General features: G+C 40.9%; 1 protein-coding gene across 1 annotated transcript in view; it reads right to left on the bottom strand.

Annotated features, from left to right (window-relative positions):
* Positions 1 to 23,735, bottom strand: part of LOC144691777 (MORC family CW-type zinc finger protein 3-like) — a 62,865-nt gene that overhangs the window by 19,273 nt on the left and 19,857 nt on the right. The window contains exons 6-16 of the mRNA XM_078560238.1: positions 23,577 to 23,730; positions 22,539 to 22,667; positions 19,406 to 19,525; positions 19,199 to 19,296; positions 17,534 to 17,641; positions 16,090 to 16,218; positions 11,174 to 11,248; positions 9,231 to 9,285; positions 8,700 to 8,765; positions 7,487 to 7,585; positions 5,317 to 5,534 (exon numbers count right to left, since the gene is read on the bottom strand). Of these exons, the coding sequence (XP_078416364.1) occupies positions 5,317 to 5,534; positions 7,487 to 7,585; positions 8,700 to 8,765; positions 9,231 to 9,285; positions 11,174 to 11,248; positions 16,090 to 16,218; positions 17,534 to 17,641; positions 19,199 to 19,296; positions 19,406 to 19,525; positions 22,539 to 22,667; positions 23,577 to 23,730 (1,251 nt within the window). The remainder of the gene's footprint in view (positions 1 to 5,316; positions 5,535 to 7,486; positions 7,586 to 8,699; positions 8,766 to 9,230; positions 9,286 to 11,173; positions 11,249 to 16,089; positions 16,219 to 17,533; positions 17,642 to 19,198; positions 19,297 to 19,405; positions 19,526 to 22,538; positions 22,668 to 23,576; positions 23,731 to 23,735) is intronic.

Below are 23,735 nucleotides of genomic sequence, written 5' to 3'. Positions count from 1 at the left end.
AAATTGTGCACATATTTGCTCCTCAATTTCCAGCTGATTATCTGGGGGTCTATAATAAACACCTAACAATGTGGCTGCCCCTTTTTTATTCCTAAGCTCTACCCACAAAGCTTCATTTGATGCCCCCTCCAAGATATCATCTCTTCTTACTGCAGTAACTGACTCCTTAACTAATAATGCAACGCCTCCTCCTCTTTTACCCCCTCTCCTGTCTCGCCTGAAGATTCTATATCCCGGAATGTTGAGCTGCCAATCCTGCCCCTCTCTCAACTACGTCTCAGTGATGGCTACTATATCACAATTCCACGTGTCAATCCTCACCCTTAACTCATCCGTTTTACTTATAATACTCCTGGCATTAAAGTAGAGGCCATCCAGCTTTGCCTTACTCCCTTGAAGCTTAATGCAGCTGTGCTCCCTCTGACTTGATTGTTTTACTGTATTATGATGTGTCCCTATTCTGCTAACATTGTGTCCCCTCCCCCTGCCGAATTAGTTTAAACTCCTCCCAACAGCACCAGCAAACCTGCCTGCAAGGATGTTAGTCCCGCTCTGGTTCGGATGTAGACTGTCCCTCTTGTACAGGTCCCACCTTCTCCAGAAACGGTCCCAGTGATCCAGGAATCTAAAACCCTCCCTCCTGCACCAACTCTTTAGCCACATATTCATCTGCTCTATTCTCCTATTTCCATGCTCGCTAGCACATGGCACTGGGAGCAATCCAGAGATTTAGTCTACTGCCTAACTCCCTGAATTCTTGATGCAAAACCTCATCCCTCTTTCTACCTATGTCATTGGTGCCAACATGTACCATGACCTCTGCCTCATCACCCTCCCCCTTCAGAATGCCCTGCAGCCGTTCAGTGACATCCCGGACCCTGGCACCAGGGAGGCAACATACCATCCTGGAGTCACATTGACGGCCACAGTAGCGCCTATCTGTTCCCCTGACTATAGAATCCCCTATTACTATTGCTCTTCCTCCCTTCATGTACAGACAGGCTGCTTGTGGTGCCAGAAGCTTGGCTCTGTCCGCACTCCCTGGAGGAACCAGCGCCCTCATCAGCTTCCAAAATGAAATACCGATTTGCGAGCGGGACCTCAGGGGACTCCTGAACAACCTGCTTGTTTCTCTTAGACTGCCTGGTGATCACCCATTCCCTTCCTTCCTCAAGTCCCTTCATCTTCGGTGTGACCACCTCTCTAAACGTGCTATCCACGATGCTCTCAGACTCGCGGATGCTCCACAGTGTCCCCAGCCGCCGTTCCAGCTCTGAAACCCGAGCTTCCAGGAGCTGTTAGGGAGGGAGTTCCAGGATTTTGACCCAGCAACAGTGAAGGAACGGTGACATATTTCCAAGTCAGGAAGTGCACACATGCTGGTTCAGGGCACTGGAAATGCCCCCGGCTTCCCACATGGAGCACACCACGGCTTTCAGCACTCCTGCCATGACTTATCCCTTCAAATTAAACCTTTTAAGTCAATTACTCTAGGGCCCTTCTTTCCTGATCCTCGTTACTATAGAATATACAAACTATAAACCACAAAAAGACCTTAAACTGTAAGCGATTAAAATAGTAAATACCTTACCCACTACTTACCAGTGATTCCTTTCCCTTGTAGCCTCTACTGCTGCAGCAGGGCAAGACCCACGCTCTGAAGATTTAAGAAGTTGGATAGCAAGGAAAAAATACAAAGAGCACCTCACCCCCTATGCACCGAATTCCTACTTTGCACCAAATTGCCAATACCCACTCTGGCTGTGCCCCACTCAGGATGCACTCTCTCCCTTGTTCGTGTGCAAGCACACTGTAGCAGTCCATGTCCAAATAAAGCAAAACCCGAACAACATCCAGGCTTGGGCTGACAAGTGTCAAGTAACACTCGCACCACACAGTGCCAGGCAATGACCACCTCCAACAAGGGAGAAACTAACCATTGCCCCATGACATTCAATGGTATTACCATCGCTGAAACCCTCACTAGCAACATCCTGGGGGTTACCATTGAGCAGAAACTGAACTGGACTAGCTGTATAAATACTTGTGGCTACAAGAGCAGGTCAGAAGCTAGGAATCCTGTGGAAGTAACTCACCTCCTGACACCCCAAAGTCTGTCCACAATGTACAAGGCACAAGTCAGGAATGGGATGGAATACTCTCCACTTGCCTGAATGACCGATGCTCCAACACTCAAGAAGCTTTACACCATCCAGGGCAAAGCAGCCCGCTCAATTGGCACCACATCCACAAACATTCACTCCCTCCACCACCGAAGCACTGCGGCAACAGTGTGTACCATCTACAAGATGCACTGCAGAAATACTTCCACAGCACCTTCCAAACCCAGGAACACTATCATCTAGAAGGACAAGGGCAGCAGATAGATGAGAACACCGCCACCTGGAAGTTTCACTCCAAGTCATTCACCATCCTGACTTGGAAATATGTCACCATTCCTTCACTGTTGCTGGGTCAAAATCCTGGAACTCTCTCCCTAACAGCACTGTGGGTGTACTTACACCACATGGACTGCAACAGCTCAAGAAGGCAGCTCACCACCACCTTCTCAAGGGCAATTAGTGATGGGCAATAAATGCTGGCCTAGCCAATGAAGCCCACATCCCTTGAATGACTAAAAAAAGTGAGGGAGTGACAGAGGGGGTGAGAGTGAGAAAGGAAAGGGAAGTACAGAGGAGTGGTGGGGGAGGGGAATGGGATAACGAGGGGAAAGGAGCCAAGGGGGGGTGGAAGGAATAGAACAGGAAGGAACGAACCATGATGGGAGGTGGACAGAAAATGAAAATTCACAAAACAAAAATTTGGTTCCTTGTTACTGCTGTTTCTGCTTTTTCTTTTAAGTGTGCATAATTTTCCCACTGACCATTTAATTTTTGACTAAACAGCCAAGTAGACCTGATTACATAGCAACCCACTAACAAGATGTTTTATACTGAGGAACACATATGAGTGTATTAGGGCAGCACCACAAGGTATGAGACAAGTAACTGTCACTTGCACTGGTCAGTTTGCATTTTCCTTCTAGTGAAGGTATGTCCTATTCATAACTTCAAACATGGACTGCATTTTTTTTGTGTGTCTGATGCGCAGGTGAGCACAATTGAAATAGCGCTTAAACTTTCAGGGTGAATGAGCGAATAAATAATCCTCTATTTAAACCATACAAAAGCTTGCTATTAGCCAAATTGACTACATACTCAAGGGGACTAAGAGAGACATTTTTCTTTCTAAAACCACACAAATTACAGACAGTAAGGGAAAGGGTACAAGGGCTTCAAGTTCTCCCCCGACCCTGTGCATAACAGTCCTTTGATCTGAAACTCTGAGCACCAGTATATTTGCGCGCACGCACATAATAAGCACAAGGGAATTTTTGAGTTTTGGATGAATCAGACTATTCATTATGGGCAGCCCCCAGTATTCTGTCCTTACACTTGCCAGCTCAATACAGTAGGTTTTAGCCAGTAGACAAGAGGAGGATAAAAGAGGAAAAGCTCGGAAGAAGATCTGAAGCTTGGTTAAAGACAAAGGTTTTAATAAGAGTCTTGGAGTTGGAGAGGTGGAGGGGCAGAGAACTTAGGGTGGAAATTACAGAGCTTAGGGCCTAGGGGCAGAAGGGTTTGATCAGCAAAAGTCAGAGGGTTTTAGGATTGGGGGAGGTTACAGGGATTGCAAATGACAAGGCCATGGAGGGATTTTAATTTAAAAAAGAGGCGTTAGGTGTAAAGGGAGATGCTGTAGGTCAACGAGTACAATGGTAATGGTGAGCAGGATTTGGTGCAGGTTAGCATGCAGGCAGCAGAGATTTGGATGAGCTTGTTTATGGCAGGTGGATGATGGGATGTCAGCCAACAGAGCATTGGAAATGACAAAACTGGATGTTAACAAAAAGCATGAATTTAGGTTGTTCAGTCACATGACAGCAATGGGATAACACTCTTTTGGAATCTTAATCAGCTTATCCTTGACTAGTGAGAAAATGTGGACATGAATCTTTAAGGTGGTACAGGGCTAAAACTGCATATTATTTGAATAAAGGCTTTCAGGTCTCTGACTATTAAACTCAAATCTGCACTAATACAAACTGACCAGTCATATTTGAACACATGACACCAACAAGTGTGTGGCTGATGAGAACTGCAACTTTGAAAGGTACTCAAGTTGCCAATTTTGATACCCTTGACATGTCTCTAAAATATGCAACTGAACAATTTTAATTCTGAACTGACAGGCAGTTCAAACATTTTCAAGGGTTAAAAATAATAAACCAAGCATGCAACATGAAAAGGAAAACTAGCAAAGACATCATCCTATTACCCTTCAGAGTTGCCATCCTGTGCTTTTTTGTAGTGTCCATGAATTGGACACCATTAAAAAAATGAATTCTGCTGGAATAAAGTACTCAACATAGGTGAAGAATGTTTTTCATTATTTAACCTTAATTCTCTGTGCAAGGTTCTCAGTTGCAGTGGTGGGAACAGGACTGGTTAATGTAATGGCACAATAACAACTACAGTTGAGTTCATATGGGGAGACATGTCTGCATTTAAAGATTTGTTATGGTACACAGCAGTATAGTGCAAGAGTCCAATTTTAGTAACAATAAAGTGAGGTTAATTATATAGAAATGTAGACAAACAAATCATGCAAATGGCTTTCAAAGACTGGCCTTATGACTTGACATTAGTGCAGTTAGCCTGCATTTAACCATTGGAGAATTTTCCATCAATATGACAATTATATTTATACCAAATTGCATGTGTCCCCTGCAACAAATGCCACTGGCCCAGAATTTGCTAGAAAAATAATGACAAGTTCATAGTGCACATTGTTATTAATAGTTAAAAATACATCAATTTCTGGCGATTCACATCCTAATTGTATGCCTTGCTTGACAATTTGCATTGCTCCACTGTTAGCCTCGCAAAAACAGGAGCTTACATCCTCCCCTCGAGTGTCAAGAAATTGATATTTATGTTGTAATTGTGAATTAAACTCACTGCAGACAGTTAGAGGTGCTATTTCATGGTACAAGAACTTTGTTATGGCCATCGACATGGAGGGCTGGAAGGGAGCAATGGAAGCTGGTGTCTCACCTGCTGCAGTTGGTAAATTGTTCCTACTGTTTTATAAATCTTAAACCAGGTTTCCGGTACATAAATTTCCATAGCAGTTTTCAAAAGAGTTAATGACGACTAGGGTCAGAGCAATCCCATTAAAACCAAAGTTCGAGGTCCACTGCACAATTATGAAGTCTCCTATGTTTACATGAATGGCGTGCAAAATGTTACTAACCTTTGGCCATTTGATGGCATTTGTGGAGATGACAGCGATTTGACTTCCACAATTTGAAGATTACTCACAGGAGAGGCTGAAGCAGTAGTTTCCAGGTTGGGTGATATGTTCAACGTATTATCTCCATTGACCACCCACTTAGTGAGGCTCTGGGCACTCAAAGTTACTTGTGTGTTTTCACGAGAAACTGCCTGTCCCGGCAATATAGCTTGGAAGTTCTGCAACAGAAAATTGTGTATTCCTATTATCATAAAAACTGAACTAAATATTTAGCCCCACAACATAATTACTGCTTAAACAAAGATATTCCACTTATAAATTGACAGGCAAGACAAAGAACCGAGAAGCAACTACTTTTAAATCAATTGCATCCTTTTGGGGAAAAAAATCAAATTATGACAGGTGAAATTTGCAGGAGTCTCGAATTCCAGTACCACTTTGATGGACAAAGACAGTGTAGCAAAGTGCCAAAATGTTGAAAGTACACTGTTTGTTCCTCTATATTTGAGTTTCAACAAGTCAAAACTGTAAACCCATCACACGAGAATAGATTAGGACTAAGTAGTGTATCCCATATTAAGGAACAATAATCATGGAATCAACCAAGTGACCAATGAAATCAGTAAGTGTGTTTTCTTCACAAGTCCAGGTCAAAGTCCAATCTCCTGCTCATTCATTTTAACATTTCTCTTTTCCAAGTACTATCCAATTTCCTTTTAAAAAAAATTTAAGAATGCTGCTTCAACAATGATTATCCACCTTTCTGTAATACAATTTTCTAGTCTTCCCACAAAAGTCTCAAAGCTTTATGCCCAGTAGTTGATGTTACGCTGATCAATGGAAACATTTTATCACCATTTATCTTGTCATTCTCCTTCATGCTCATGAAAACTTTTACCCTTTAACCATCTCCAATCTAGTTAAAAAATCTATCTTCTCAATTTAGCTATTGGAACTCCTCGTGTTGCTCCTTAACCGGTGCGCAATGACGCTGGATTTCCTTTACTTAATAAGTCTTAGATGTGGTTGCCAGCTGGGTTTTCACCTCATATTGAGATGGAAAAAAATCCCTTACATTTTGTCACTTTGTAGAGAGGAACAGTAATGGGTTACTATACTATTAACTCAGGGGCTCAGGAAAAGTAGCAAATTCTCCCTTACCATTGTTACAGGGGTGCCATAGGAAGAGGAGGCAGCAGGAATCAAGGGAAGCCAAATCTAAAGTTCCCTTAATCCATTTGAGTTGAAAGCCTTTAAGTGGTGCATAGTCCTCTGGGATCTGAAGTCCCAACTTCATAGCCAAGCTGGAGTGAAAACTGTTAGAGATGTGATTGGATTCCTGGGAAATGAGTGCTGAGAAACAGATTATGGCTCCTCCTGTGTTCTTGTAGAGCTAACACTGAAAATGGAGCACTTATCCTGCTCTTCAATAGAAAACCTGGTCTTAGAAAAGTCTGTATATTTGAAAATTTCAAATCAAATTATTGCAGTGCTGGAGTCTCGTGAAGAGAATTTTGGAGCCAGACTTAAAGGTCAGTACTAGTACTCGTATAATCATTGATACAAAATTTGTCATATGCTGTGAAAAATTTGTTGGAGCAGAAGAATAATCAAAGTTTGATAGGGGATTCCTTAAACAATGTCTGGTTCTTGCATTTGAGAATTTGATGAGAGGTTCACCAGTTGCAACTAATTCCTCTTGTTGCATGGGGGTATTGAGCTGCAGCTGATCCAACTCTTTACAGATGGCTCAAAGAGATGGCAATCTGGGTATTAGTTGAAGACTAGGGGCACAATGAAGGCAGAGTTGGTGACAACAGCATGAAACTGAGTAACATACACCAGATGGCCAGAGATTTGATTCCAGTCTGCCTGGAGTCAGTTGATCTTAGCCACGCTGGCAGTTAGGGTACCACAATTTGCTTTGGTGATCCTGGGGAATTAGCCTGCATCTGATTGCTACTCATTGGCTTCTGTTGGAAAGTGACATGTGCCTATTGGATAATGACAGGAACCTGTTTGACTGTAATGGTCCTTAGATGTATGGTGCATGGAAAAAGTCTAAGTTCATACATGAAAAATGTTTAAGAGAAGCACCAGAGCTGCCCATGCAGCTGTAACCTGGCAAGAATTAATACCTTGTTGCATGTTAAATATTCAATAACTGTACCTTTGCCTGCAGCTTTTGCTGCAATATTGCCTGTTCCTTCCGAAGAGCATCAGCTTCCTTAGTATATTTCTGTATGATGTTCCGGAGGTCTGCACTTTGCTGTGAATCAAACAGAAATGAAGGATCATCTCATTTTTGGTCTCATCTCTATTTCCAGCCCCAATTTATTTTCGCTCCGTCTTATTCATTGCTTCTTGCACCTTCTTTGCTTTAGTTAGGTTAACTTTTCACAGGCTTAATTTTTAACAAGAATATCATAAAGACATGTTTATTCATTAAACGCATATTACTAAGGCACAGATTCAAGAATTACTAAAATTATTAAGTTGAAGCCTTGACCGTAAACCAGCAACGTTGTGGTTTTAGGATAACTTAGTGACGTCTAAAACTCTTTGGTTTCTGGGTTGTGCTGGCTTTCCAGTGCAATTCACTTGAAATCAGCTAAACAAGCAGAAACAATCTAGGAATTCCAAACACAAATTACATTCAGCGCAAACCAAATTGGTTTTGAAAATTATCGCACTGGAAGCTTGCCCCATCTATGAAACTGGTTAGGGTCGCAGACTGAATCAGCATGGCAAGTTTCTGCTAATTGTTCCCTTTTGTGGCAGTTCAAGGAATCTCTAAAAATGAAGCATTTCTTTTAGATGCATAAGCACCAACAGGCACCTTTAAAAAAAAAACTCTGAAATATGAAAAAATATTTAAATTACGAAAAAACTGACCGATGTACAGCAGTGAAACTAGTCCATTATGCTGGATAGTTTGGAGCCATTTAGTTATTTAAAATCACATTACTCAAAAGTAGGTGGTTAGACATTTATTAAAAATGCTTATTTTTTGTGATAAACTCGTTTCAATTGCAAAATGAAACTGGACCAGCTATCACTCAAACATATCAAGAAATATTTTTTAATGCAAGGATAAAAACAACTGCATTCTAAAACACTGCATGATAGCGCTGGTTCATAGATTTATGTTTACTGATGTGACCGAATGAGTGAAAACTTGAGAAACAAATTCAATGCCGAAAACTAGCGCAACTGAGTGAAAATCGTGGCCAGATTGCCGATTACACCTGAAGCATAAACTCTACCCTTCTATCCTAAAGCTAGTCACATAAATAATGGCTAATCCTCATCAGATCTTCTGACCATATTGCACAAAGTATTCAGGAATAATATCCCAAAACGCCCTGCCCCGAAAATGTTACCTGTTGTTTCTTTCTCTCCTCCTGAAGTTCTTGTTCTTTACGTTTAAGCTGGTCTTCTAAGTATTTCTGTTGAGTGAACATGAAGATCAGAATTCAATGTTGAGGAGAAGTCAATGATTCATTAGTTTTGCGCTATTCAAGGTTCAGCTTTGAAACTGTAGCACTGACAAAATAGCAATTAAAGCTAACAAAAAAAAAAACACATATTCCAGATTTCCTCTGCAATCTCTTTCAGCAGGACCAACAGACCGACAGGGATCAGGTCTGCAGAATGATTCCCCATTCATGCAAGGGACATTGGAAACAGAAATCAGATACCTTCCACAAGGAGAAAGTAAAGGAATAATCAGTTTGGCATTACCTCAAACAACTCTTGTGCACATAGATTCAATGGGGAGGGTAGAAAGTGGAAACCTTTAGTTGAAAGGCATTACACTGACATTTCTACATTCATTCTTTGACATTAATTTGGAAAAAAAGGGGCTAAAAGTTGACACATGTATGATTTGGTGCCACAATAAGACATCTTGCCTGTTTGTTTTGGTCCCCACATCGCTGTCGATTCTTCTCACGGTTTCTTTGTTCTCTGGAATAGTCAAAAAGTTTGTTATATTGGTATGAAAAAAGTTATAAAACTGACTTATCACCTGCAAGCTACGTACATTTTAAAAAATATGCACAAATTTTGCAGTTTAAAATCACAAGTTCCTAGAAGCCAGTTGTCATGATAAAACAGGTTCAAAGTTACTCTGCTCTGAAGAGTCATACGGACTCGAAACATTAACTGTCTTTCTCTCCACAGATGCTGTTAGACCTGCTGAGTTTTCCAGCATTTTCTGTTTTTGTTTCAAAATTGCTCAACTGGTTTAGTATTTTCCATGTATTTTTACCACTGAAATGAATTATTTTGAAATGGAAGTGGGCCTTTTCCTCACTCCAATTTCCTCTCTCACCTTTCCTAACTTTTATTACAATATGGTTCACATGTGGTAGCTGCTCTCTGATACCTCACCCGAATGGCCATTTCTTCATGGGCCTGCCTGGATAATGAGCTTGTGCGGGCTAATAAACCTTGGGAGCCATCACACAAAATTCAATCTTGTCCATATACACATGTACTTCCAACACAGGTAACTAGATGGCAATCACAGAAGTTAGAAATTTACCACAGAAAGAGGCTATTTGACCCACCGAGTCTGCTGTCACTCTCACTGAAGTGATCTATTCTAATCCCATTTTACAGTTCTTTCCACGCACCCGTTCAGTATTTTTATTCAAGTGTTTAATTCCATCTTCGTATTTGTGCTACATTCTAGCAACCCTTTGTGAAAAGGGATTTCTAATCTCAAGGTCCCAGTACTAATCAGAAAATCACAGAATTATGCACAACAGAAGGGGGCCAGTTTGCTCAGTGTCTTTGCTGGCTCTTGGCTTGAGTAATCCAAAATTAATACCATTTTTCTGTTCTCTCCATAGCCATATAATCAATATATGTTTCAAATATGTATCCTATCTTCTCTTAAAAGATGCAATGATCTCAGCCATTCCCTGCGGCAAAGCATCCTAAGCTTCTTTTGTATGTCAGGAAAAGGTTATAATGGGATGCCGAGTTTGTCGATCCATTCGATGGTCTCTTGAGGTGCCAAGTAGGGAAATGAGGTACCTTCGCAACATTTTGTGGGCAGGTAGAGGTGATGTCTGGGACTCATGGTCAAAACTATACTTCAGGTTGTCCTTCATCTTCCATCCATGGGGCAGGTGGCCACATTGTTCATGCCCTGTAAGAACTCAAGTGAGCGCTGTCCACTGTCTTCGAGGGAGGTCGAAGCCATGGATCTCTACTGTTGGGCCAGTGATGAGATGGTTTTTACACTGTGTGCATTCCTCAGTTCTGTCCATCTGAATGACAAATTGCTACCAGCTACATAAATGTTGTTTCCCCAGAATGGCCGTGTCATTCTAAGCACTTCCTTTGTAGGTTTTTCAAGTCATTGTGAATCGGAAGGTCAGCATTACTCATGACATTTTCCATGTACGCGAAGAAATTTTCACAAACATTATTTTCACTATTTTAAATTGACAATCCCTTGTTACTATCTTCCCAAACACAGAAAATACTGTCTACTTTTTCACCATGTTATAGCCCTACATGATTTTAAAGACCTCAAATTTCCTCAACCTTCTCTGTTCCAGTAGAAATAATCCAAGCAGCTGCATCATTTCACTAACAGAAGACAAATATGGACAATTTTTTCTTCTCCCTACTCTGGGGGCTACTACCCATACTTTCAGCTGTTGTCATCTACCTGGCCAAACTCATTTGAAACACATTTTTAAATACTTCACAGCTACAAGTTTAAAAAATGCATCACAGTAGAAAAGATAAGCATGTACAGGGCCCTATGGTTCACAATGTGCTGTGGATTTTAATAAATTAGTTTATGTAATAACTTTCATCAATAATAGAAACTTACTGTTTTTTATATGTTTTCTCATAACTGGGAGTAACTTCAGCAACGTCTTCAGGTTCTTCTGGGACACTGCAGCTCCTAATGAAGAAAACAAATATTTAATTAAAAACAAGTTGACTATGGATGCAGGCATAAAATACCAGTAATGTACAAAATCCGAGAGAACAGCAAGTTAACACTTTGTGTGATCCTTTACAATGCTGAGCTTCACAAAGCATTGACCTCTCTTTTGCTTTCAGATGCTGACTGCCATACATTTCCAGCACTTCATTTTTTGTGTCAGATTTTCAACATCTGTGGTTTTCACTTTCATCTCTAATATTTGATGGGAGGCGGGAACTGCTTTTCATTTAGAAACGTTAACACAAACATAAAAATTTAAGTTGCACTCTGCATCCTTCAACAACTCTTGCTTATATTTATCCACTGCACCATAAACCATAGAGAATTAAAACTAAATATTTGATATAATCTCTCAGATACTTAGGTAGTTCAGGACCAAAAAGCTCCATATCAACCCTATTTGAAATAAGGGAATAGCATCATTATAGCAAGTGATGTTATTTGGAAGGTGTATTTATTATACACATAAATAAATGGTTTTGTAAAACAATGACTCTTCTGCTCCTGCAGCCTAGTTCTCCTATGTAAAACAGGCGACTGCCAAAAGTGGCCACATTTCTTCAAAATGCTCGTTTCCTGATAATGGGAGTCAGGACAATGGTGCTGTAGTTGTTGAAAGAAGCCTTTTGTAGGTATAACAGGGATACTCATGCAAGTAGTTTTATGTTGTTCTACAAATCAGGTCCTCCAAACACGCAGACAGAAAAGTTGTAGGAACTGTAAATTGCTGATGAATGCCATTGGGGAAAATCATCTAAAGTATTGCTGAAAAGAAAGAAACATGCTGTCGAAGCATTTCGACTTGTACTCATCAGGACTGATTCACAAAAATAGCAAATTTTAAAGGGAACAATTTATACTGCATGAGAAAAGTGTGCTGGTTGGTTGGCAAGTGGTCTCTGATCGGTTGCGGTGTCATCATGGAGAATGGAGGGGACAGTTATGCCCCAAGCTTTTGTTTAAATTCATAAAGCTAAGTGATTGGTCAAGGTGTTTCCGTGGGGAATGCACAAGGGAACTGTTGTCCTCCAGGCATTTGTTTAATTGAAAAACGTGCGATACCTGGGCATATTCTCTCTATTTGCAGAAGACAAGGTCCTGCACATGATTATATGGCCCAGATCTTCCATCTTCCAAAGGGGCATACCCAGAGATACCCTTGAACATGCACTGGGGAGCCCCTCGGAAGTCCCCATGCAAGGACTGTACGGGAATTAACTGGGTAGTTTCAGCTTCCATTGGGCAATTATCCTGCATCTGGAAGCCTCCAAAACTCCGACTTAAAGCTGAAGACTTCGATGGTTCCTGACTCTCTTAGCAGAATAATTACCTAGGAAAATTTAGAAAAATTAAAGCCAGTTGTTACTCCTGGGTAACTATACTACAACCCTCAACCCCGCACCCCCCAGCGCCTCGACTGCCCCTCTAACCCCGAACACCACCTCCAACCCGCCCCCCTAGCCCTGACTAGCTCCCCCACCTCTGAGTTCCCGAACAAATCCCCCTGACCACCTGACCCCACCCCCCAACCCAATCCACCCTACTTCACCTTCACCCACTTACCTTCTCCACTAGCTTGTCAAAGTGGCTGGGACACTTAAACTTAGCGGTTTATGGAGCTAGTGCCATAAAAAGGGGGCATGGTTTTGTTTTGCCCGACTATCCTGTAATGCCTCCAGGAGCAGCTACGCTGCACATTTCTCAGCAGGCCCGGGTCAGAAGTCTGGTCAAGAAATGTGAAGCTCCAGTCTAAGGCAAGTTAAAAAGGTGTAGAATGGCAATCCAATGGTGATTGCTACTCCACAGGTTTAGCCCCATGCAGCTTCAAACAAGCTTATGTTAGCCACATTGCGATCCCAACTGATAATCTTATATTGGTTGTTAGTGTCATTCTTAGCACACTCAGGATTGTTTGGCAAGTGCGGCCCAATCGCAGGATCACATCTAATTTTGGACAATATTCTGGCAAAAGTACTGAAGGCTTGTGCTCTAGAACTTGCTGCGCCCCTAGCCAAGCTGATCCAGTACAGCTACAACACTGGCATCTACCCAGCTATGTGGAAAATTGCCCAGATATGTCCTGTACACAAAAAAAAGCAGGACAAATCCAACCAGGCCAATTACCGCCCCATCAATCTACTCTCAAAAATCAGTAAAGTAATGGAAGGGGTCATCAACAGTGCTATCAAGCGGCATTTGCTTAACAATAACCTGCTTGCTGACACCCAGTTTGGCTTCCGCCAGGGCCACTCAGCTCCTGACCTCATTACAGCCCTGGTTCAAACATGGACAAAAGAGCTGAACTCCTGAGGTGAGGTGAGTGTGACTGCCCTTGACATCAAGGCAGCATTTGACCAAGTGTAGCATCAAGGAACCCTGTCAAAACTGGAGTCAATGGGAATCAGGGGGAAAACTCTCTGCTGGTTGGAGTCATATCTAGCCCACAAAGGTTGTGGTTGTTGGAGTCAGTCATCTCAGCTCCAGGGCATCACTTCAGGAGTTCCTCAGGGTGGTGTCCTCAACCCAACCATCTTCAGCTGCTTCACCACTGACTTTCCTTCCATCATAAGGTCAGAAGTTCACTGATGATTGCACAATGTTCAGCACCATTCACGACTCCTCAGATACTGAAGCAGTCTATGTCTAAATGCAGCAGGACCTGGACAATATCCAGGCTTGGGCTGACAAGTGGCAAGTAACATCCACGCCACACAATTGCCAGGCAATGACCATCTCCAACAAGAGAGAATCCAACATCGCCCCATGATGTTCAAGACATTACCATCACTGAATCCCCCACTGTCAACATCCTGGGGGTTACCATTGATCAGAAATTGAACTGGACTAGCCATATAAACACTTGTGGCTACAAGAGCAGGTCAGAGGTTAGGAGTCGTGCGATGAGTAACCCATCTCCTGACTCCTCAAAGCCTGTCCACCATCTACATGGCACAAGTCAGGAGTGTGATGGAATACGCCCCACTTGCCTTGATAAGTGCAGCTCCTACAACACTCAAGAAGCTTGACACCGCTCAGGACAGAGCAGCCTGCTTGATTGGCATCATATCCACAAACATTCACTCCCTCCACCACAGACGCATGGTAGCAGCAATGTGTACCATCTACAAGATGCACTGCAGAAATTCACCAAGGCTCCTTCGACAGCACCATCAAGCCAAAAAGATGTTATGCCTACCACACAGGTGAGCATGTCATATTTGAATTTTAATGCCAATGTGATGCCAGGTATATAAGGCTGTATGTCCCAACTCTTTGGCTGTTTGCAACAGGTAGAGTAATGAACCAGCCTGTGTTGCAAAACTCAGAAGAGTGTCCAACATTAGATGCAATTCCACAATTGGGCAGCACTCACTGATCAATCCAGAGTATGCTAGGAATTACACTAACAACCAATTTAAGATTATCAGTCTGGCTTGTAATGTGGCTCGCTTATGCTTACTAGAAGCTACATATATTTATACGTAAGATCCTGTTCTCTGCAAACAGAAAGACAGAAAGACTATGTCCAGGCATTGAGCCTTTTTTAAATTAAACAAAAACATGGGGGACAATGGTTCCCTAGTGAATTCCCCATGGCAACACATTGACCAATTATAGTCAAAAAAACTTTAAATTAATGGTACCAGGGAGATCTGTGCTTATAGTAGAGACATTTCTTACTGGTTTGATACTTTCTCAGGCCTTAAATGGACACCTAATAGAATATGAATGCCATCTCTTCCATTTTGTTCAAAAAAGCCTTTCCAGAAATTCATGTGTGCACGCGGGGAGGTTGGGGGCACGGGGGGGTGGGGGGGGCAGTTCCAATTGGTTGAATTTTGGGGGCTGAGTGGTTTGTAGGGAAGTGGTCCACATACCTAAAATCAATTAGCATTGGACAAGCCACAGTCAGAAGTAAAAGTAGAAGAGTCTATAGTGATTTTTTTTCCCTAGGAAGAGCAAATTGCTACATCTTTTGTCTACTTTTGTGGCCTGGCTTCTTTCTCAGTTAATTCACTCACTCAGCACCCTGAGGGCAATCTAAGAGGTTTGTAAATCAAATTAATTGATCTATACTGGGTTAAATGTAGGACCATTTGGGAGCCTAATCAAGCATCATTCATCCCTATACCTATGCTGGGAGGTAAATTCTCAGACAATTCCTCAATAAAGAGAGAATGAAGGGTTTTTCTGGTTCCTTAGTTTTTGTCAACATATATGAGGAATAAACAGAAGTAAGAGAATAAACATTCCTTTACTCTGACACATCTTGCAAACATAAGATTAAAAGACCATGTAGACCTCTTCGGATGGATGAGTAATGGCAGATGTAATGGATAAAAGTACCTTTCCAGTCAGGGAAGATCAGTATGGAAGGTACAATTTTCCAAGATGTGGTAACACATTTAAAAATTAACTTACCACGCCTTCACTTTAGAGAAGAATGCAGTATTTTGTAACCTTGCATGAAACAAAGAGCAGTTGCTATGATTAAATCTAAATATCTCTGTGGGCATTATAGGAATTAATAAAGGGCTGAATACAGCAGGTGCGTTAACTGGGAAAGGGCTGCACGGATGTCCAGAGCTAGCAAGAAAAACCTAAAGCTTACAGACATTACATAATCCTTACTTCTTGTTTTACCCAGTGTTGTCTCCTGGTCTTTTTAATCTTCTTCATGTAGTGCACTATGAGGTCTGGCCCTCACTTAAGACAGAAAATGGAATACAAAGTATGTAGAACACAATATGTGAAACCAATAATGGATGGGCAATCATACACGCACATTTTCTTACCTAAAACGTGGATCTGGATTCATGCTACAGAACCATTTATCAGGCAGGTTATCTGGATCTATCCCATCTGGAAGCTTTCGCCATTTTAAACAGCCATCACACTGAGCCCAAACCTGATCAGGAAGTTTCCTGCAAAAAGTTGAAGTATGTACAGTTTAAATGGAAAAAAATGTGCATTTATGAATTCAAAGATGAAGAAATAAGTTGCAAAACAAAAAATATACAACTGTGGAGTTGACTCTTGTGAGCCATAGATAGGGTGACACCTCAAGGGTGCTGGGAATTAAGCAAGATGCTTGCAAGCAGTAAATCATGGGAGACATTAAAATACATTTCAGTGGATAATTTTTTTTATTGGTGTCTGACTTTCTTTCCTACTTTATTTTGTTTAAACCCTTATTTTGTCCATTAGAAAATTTAGCTACTAAAAAAATAGCAAATGAAAATATTTCAAAGCATTTGAGCAATTTGTGGGAAAAGATAATACAGCACTTAAGTGATTGATCAAAGCCTTTAATTGTATAGTGACTAGAGCCAATTGACAAATTTTCAATTTTAAATGAAGTGAAAATTTATAAATGCAAAAAAGTCGATATCAAAATGTGACAAAAGCACTTTTTTAAAGGCAGCAAATGTTCATAAATGTAGGGTTTTTAATAAAATAGATTTCTGCAGTCTTCTGACCCATGTCAAAACTCTGCAGCTTGCAGCATCCAAGATAGAATCATGGTCCGACAGCTTCAAAGAATTATAACATTCACAACTAAGGAGGAGGAGGTCATTCAGTCTGACACATCTGTACCAGCTCTCTGAAAGAGCTGTCCACTTTAGTTCAACAACCCAGTTTTTTTCCCCCCATAACCCTGCAAATTAGTCCTCTTCAAGTACATATTGAATGCCTTTTTAAAAGTCCCTATGAAAATCTAATTCCAACATCCTCTCAGGTAGTGTGAGATCTTCACAAACCTCTAAGTGAAAATTCTCTCATTTTCCCTCTGGTGCTTTAGCGAATTATTTTCAATCTATGGTCATCAACCATTTGAGATGATTTAATTAATTGGATCTGTGGAAAATTTTTGTCTTAAAGCACAAACATCTTACACTGACCAGTGAAGTTAGTGCTCAGACTGGCATTCACTACTAGGAAAAGAGTGACCAAATTTTTCTTATTCAATGTGACAGAGACTCGACTTTAAAAGAAAAAGCCTCTCAAGCAATTTAGATTTGCACCCATCCATTTTTGCGACGGAAAGAACAGAAAGAATACATTGAATGAAATTTCTGTCCATAAGAATGAAATGTATATATACTATATATAAAAATTATATACACATCACAAAAGGGTTAGCAAGTAGCGTGGGAACTGAATCACTGTATTACAAGAAGCCAAGATAGGTAAGTTGTTTGCATGACTGAAATGTTTTTGCTAAAGTAGTACACTTACTGTAAATCTTCTACTGGTACAATACTCTGTGGATCATCTTGGTTTCTTTTATTCTTTTTCTCATTCCAGTAATCGTTCAGCTTCAGTCCTAGTGCTTGAACTGTCAGTCTTTAATTCAGAAAAAGATACATAAAAGGTATATTCCAAGAAATGAAATATTTGCTTGAATTCAGACATTATTGCTACAACAGGGTTCCACGGCAAAAATGTCTGACTGCCAATTAAAGAAAATAGTTTAGTAGGTCCCTCAGCATAGATCAAACTTGCGAAGTAAAATAAAAGCCAAAGTGTTATAGTATATGAATTTGTGGAAGCAAATTCCCACCAACTCAACAATGGAAGGTAACAGATAGCATGTCATTGCAAGTCAGTCTTACAGAGATGAGCTCAGTTGTGCTTTGTATGAGTAGCTAGCTGCTTTAAATAAGGCAATTAAAAACAATTTTCAAAAAAGATAGTTGCAAAAAGACTCAGCTCGGAATTCCCTGCCTTCTCCAAGCATCGTGTGTGCTCCTACTTCTAGCTTCTTCAATTATTAGCACCATTCTGCAACATTCTAAACAGATTAAATACTACAATACCATGCCTGTTTCCTCTCTCAAAACGCACCATCTAGTGGCCAACTGAGAATGTCTGGCTATTAATAAAATCAGTTTGAAGTTTGAAGAAAAGCAATAAATAGGGCAAGATTGATAATTCTTCAGCACTTAATCATCTTTTAGTTGTCTCGTTAGGTTTTTAAACCTTCGTGGTTACAGTGCAGATTTAGAATGGAGACAAGTTAGCCATGTTTCCTGCCTGTAGGATGAGCAAAGCACATTGTTCTGTAATGCAAGGACACCTTTTATGAAGCGTTCGCACTCCAGAAGCCTGTGCGCAGTCAAAATTGGTTTGCACAAATGTTAAACTTAAGTGCAAAAGCCAAATAATCCTGCTGGATTTGTTAGTGCTATGGGACTTTCCACTTCATCACTATTTAGGCTACATTTACACCATTCCCAATTCGCACCACATGTACCTTGTAATTGCAGTGTCAGTGTTAAGTGTACTCTAAATGTACCCATGTCACAATCCTTTGATTGAAAACTCAGATAGAGCATGATATATTTTTGGAAAATAATACGACGGGCAAATCCAAGTGGTTATGTTTGTAAGATTATACTAAATAATGAACAAATTATGCTAAGGCTGGAGATACCTGGCTTGGTGCTGTTTCCTGTACAGTGTTAGGCAGTTTAATTGCTGATTTTTTTAGTATGAGGGCTGACATTATACGCTTGCTGAACTTCAGGCTTCCATGGTTGGTGTGGAAGCTACTTGTGTACTTATCAGAATAATTTTATCCATTCTGAAAAGCTAGAAATAACTAGCATGCTGACCTTGGAACAACAAAGTCTGCATCAGTTCACAAAAATAAACCCACACATCCAAAGTCAAATCATCATTATCAAAACACCGTCAAAAACTATGCGATGCAAGACCATTTAATATGACGCATCCTTTCTAAAGAGATCATAAAGGAGAGCATGACTGTTGCAAACTCTCTTCCTCCAAAAAGATATATAAAAATGATGAAATTAAAGTCAGCGCATACTTTAAAAGATGTGGCTGGAATTTAAAGTACTGTAAGTATATTGTACTGACAATTCTGTAGTGTTGTTTTACCTATACTCATTTGTATAATCAAAGTCCTGTTTGTTATGTGTGGGCTTGAGAAAGTCGCACTCAATAACTCCAATGACACCCACTCCCATGTTGTTTGCCTGAAAGGAAATGGTAGAATGGATTCTTATTATTATTGTACGTTCAGATGCCAAATATAAATTATAATTTTAAACCATGATTGATCTTATAATTGACAAAAGTACTTACTTTGAGTTGATAGCCAACTTTCTCGTAAGATTTAATCAGTCTGTTTTTATGGTACATCATTATCCCACAATGTTCTTTGTTTCTCCAGTTAAAACCAAAGGTAATTTTTATATTTTTGTTCTTAAAGGGCATTAAGGAAATTACAATACAGCCATAACTACAATGGAAATTAAACAATGAGTAGCCATGGTTTTAGTGTTCTTTTTCAAAGTAAATAAAGACCTCAATTCTTCCGTTTTGAATTAAACGGACTTCCTGACGTAATGAATGGAACTTAAACATTCTTTTGGGATCTGCCATTTACCCACATGCCTCAACCAGCATCACGTGTTAATAGTACAATGTTACCCAAATATGGACAAAGGAATTTAAATATCATGCAAAGTACATATCTTGTTTCATTCCCTCACGATACTGGAGGCATAGAATGCTTAAGCATTCCCAACATAAAATTCCTCAGCAACCTAAAGGTGACGGAGGGAGAATTAAAAAAGGGGTAAGAATTAGTGTGCTGCCTCTGCTAGGAGGATATTCTTCCCCACTTTTTTCTATTTGTTCAGAAGGTGTAGGTATTAATGGCAAGGCCAGCAGTCAAATGCCATTCCTGCTTGCCCTTGAGAAGGTGGATTTGAACTGACTTGAGCTGTAGTCTTTGATGTTTAGGTACACCCACAGTAACGTTATGTACGGAATCGCAGGAATTTGACCCAGTGACGATGAGGAATGGTAATATATTTCCAAGTCAGGATGGTGTGCAATTTGGAATGGAACTTGCCACCAGTGTGCCTCAGACCTGCTGCCCTTGTCCTTCTCGGTAGCAGGAATTACAGATTTGGAAGGTGTTGTCAACAGAGCCTTGGCAAATTGCTGCTGTTTAATTTGTAGATGGTGCACACTGCAGCCATGATGTGCTTGTGGCAGGGAGAGTGAATACATAAAATTATAGAAGGGATGCCCACTGAGAGGGCTGCGTTGTCCTGGGTGATGTTGAGCTTCAGGATGTTGTTGGAGCTGCACTCATCCATGCAAGTGGAGAATGTTCCATCACACACCTGACTTGTGCCTTGTAGATGATGGAAAAGCTTTGGTGGCAAGATGGGGAAAGGGACAAGAGATGTGTTCCTCGTCGCAAACTCCCAGCCTCGGACCTACTCATGTAGCCAAAGTGTGCGTGTGTGTGTGTGGCTGGTCCAGTTAAGTTTGTCAATGGCGATTACCCCGGGGTGTTGAAGGTGGAGGATTCAATGATGATAATGCCACTGACTGCCAAGGGCAGATGGTTAGACTTCACATGGAAATGGCAATTGCCTGGTAAGTGTGAGACAAGATGTTACTTGCCACTTAGCACCCCGAGCCTCAATGTTGTGCAGATCTTGCTGCATGCAGGCATGGACTGCTCCAGTATTGGAAAGGTATTGAACACTCTGCAATCAGAAAGCCCCTTCATTTCCAATCTTACCAAGGGAAGTCATTTAAGTAGCCAAAGATGGTTGGGCCTAGGGCATCCTGGATATTCTAGGGCTGAGATGATTGGCCTCCAACAGCTATAACCAACTTGCTTAGAGCACATATGACTCTAGCCAGTGGACAGCTTTTCCAAATTCCATTGGTTTCATTGTTGCTGGAGCTCCTTGATGCCACGCTCAGTCAGCTGCTACCTTGATGTCAAGAGCAGTCAACTCTTGCTACACCTCTGAGATTCAGCTCTTTTGTCTTTGCCTGAACCAAGAAGTCTGGAGCCAAATAATCCTGGTGGAATCCAGACTGAGGGCCAGTGAGTAGGTTAATGGTAAGTGCCACATGATAGAACTGTCAACGATGTCTTCTATCTCTCTGCTTATAACTGAAAGTAGATTGAAGGGGCAATTGTAATTGGCTGAATTGAATTATTCCTTTTAGTGGGCAGGACACACCTGAGCAATTTTCAACTTTGTTGGGTAGAAGCTGGTGTTGTAGGTTTACTGGAAAAGCTTGGCTAAGGGCCAGTTCTGGAGCAAAAGTCTTCAGCATCACAGTCAGGGTGTTGTCAGGGCCCATGCCCTAACAGTATCCAGTTTCTCAACCATTTCTTGTTATAATATGGAGTGAATGGAACTGGATGAAGACTGGCACTTGTGATGCTGGGAACTTCAGGAGACAGATGGATTTTCCACTCTGCGCTTCTGGCTGAAGTTGGCTGCAAACCCTTCAGCCTTGACTTTTGTACTCAGGGGTGTACTCAACTGATTGAGGTTGGGGATGTTCGTGGATCCTCCACCACATGCTAGTTGCTTAATTATCCACCACCTAGATCAACTTGATATGGAAGCACTGCAGAGTTTTGGTCTGATCGTTGGTTTATGGAATAGTTTAACAGTCTCCAGCATGCTGCTTCCGTTGTTTAGCATGCATAAGATCCTTCACCTAGTTGGCACCTCATTTTTAAGGTATGCCTGGTGCTGCCCTGGCAGGCTCTCCTGTACTCCTCACTGAACCAGGGTTGGCTCCGTGGCTTGAGTGATATGAGCCATGAGGTTACAGGTTGTGTTTGAATATAATTCTGCTGCTGCTGATGGTCCACAGCAATTCATTCATGCCCAGTTTGGATCGGTTCTGAATCTATCTTACTTAGCACGTGGAAATGCCACGTGAAATCAAGTTTGTCTTCACGCCCGAAAATAAATATTTTGTATGTGATGTGCTTTGGGATGCCTTGAAGGAGTGAACAACACTATTTAAGTTATATTTCTCTGATAACAGTTAATTATGAAACAAGTAGTAATTTTTCAATTTCCTTTCTCTTCTTAGGTGCTGCCTCATTCATTATTCATTTAACGGAGGATGGACAGGTGTCCTGCATCTTTTTCACTAATAATCCAGTTCCAAAATAAATTGTGAGGAAAAATGGCAAGTGTGTTACCTTCTAATTTTTCTTTTCAGGAACCAAAAACTAAAATCAATTTTTCACTTAGCCTAATCTAGATTAGGAAATCAGCACGTGGCTATGGGCTTTCATCCTACCCCTACAGCTCAAAACTCCCATTCTGCTCAATAGTTCACCATGAGATGTACACTTTATGAAAAGGCAGATATTTTATAATACACAAGTCTGCCTGTAAGAATATTTTATTTAAATTAATTTCAAAAAGGATACAATAAATGATGGTCTATATATGTCATGTTCAATGTGAGCAAGACTTTTAGAAATAAGCTGAGTTTTGACTTTCATTCCCAGAAGAATGATTTGCATCCGTGGTTTCAGATACAAAACACTACAATAAGCCTGAAAATAAAACATAAGCTGTAAGCACCAAGGAGACTATACCTCAGAAATATTCCGAGATCAATTCACAAACGTCATCTATAGAGAAACAAATGAAGTTAGTTTCAATTCAATTTCTCAGATTAAACAGTTTTTTCATTTTTTCCCTTAGTCTATGTTAGAATGGAATAGAATGTCAGAATAAAGCTTTATCAAATGCACCAAGGTCAAGCAATACTCATTTAACAGCGAATGGCCTCTTCGCAGAGGTCCCTGTCTGAGCCAGAAACTGCAGGTTCATGTCCCTCTCCAGAATTTGATGGTCAAGGAACATGAGTTCATAACATGGCCAATTAGTTTGAATATCAGCTTGTAAATCCTTCCAACATATGCTAATGGCTGGTGATAAGAGTGGGAGAGACTCCTGGTCAACTATGTGATAGAAAGAAATTGGAGCCTCGACCATCACTATCCATAGCTCCAGGCTATAACATGCATATAAAAGTGTACGTCGCCACAGCAACTTGGACTCCTTGAGGGCCGGTGGCTCAGTTGGCCGGTAAGCATTAGATTGCTGCCAACAGCACGGGGGTTCAATCCCCATTCCAGTTGCGGTGGATTCGGGACTTGCCTCCTTGCTGTACCAGTGGTGGAGGTTGTGGCGTTGTGGGTCGGTCCCATCTTCGGGCAGAGAACTCGAGAAGAAGAATTTCTTCACAAAGCAATGCCTTCCCTCACATTCACCTTTTAAATTGCCAAACCAGGAAAATTTGAATTAGTACAATACAATCAGAAATAAAACAATTCAGTGGAGACCAAGGGTTTTCGTTAATCAGACACAAACTTCAATCATAAACTGCCTAAACTCCCAAATTAGCAAATTTATAACCAATTTCAAAGCTTGCTAGAAAATCTTTATTTTAAACTTACCCTTAATGAATAATCACTTTCTGGCACAATTTGGTCCATCCGTTCCTGCCTTTTGTACTTTCTCTTTCCTGTGTCGTCATCCAAAACATCTCCAGGGATTCTGATATCGTGCTTATCAGATTCAAAGTCAAACTCTGGCTTTCCATCCTTGGTTCTTGA

The sequence above is a fragment of the Cetorhinus maximus genome, chromosome 16, assembly GCF_964194155.1.
Source record: "Cetorhinus maximus chromosome 16, sCetMax3.hap1.1, whole genome shotgun sequence".
Classification (NCBI taxonomy): Eukaryota; Metazoa; Chordata; class Chondrichthyes; order Lamniformes; family Cetorhinidae; genus Cetorhinus; species Cetorhinus maximus.
This window is presented reverse-complemented; position numbering and strand designations above follow the sequence as displayed.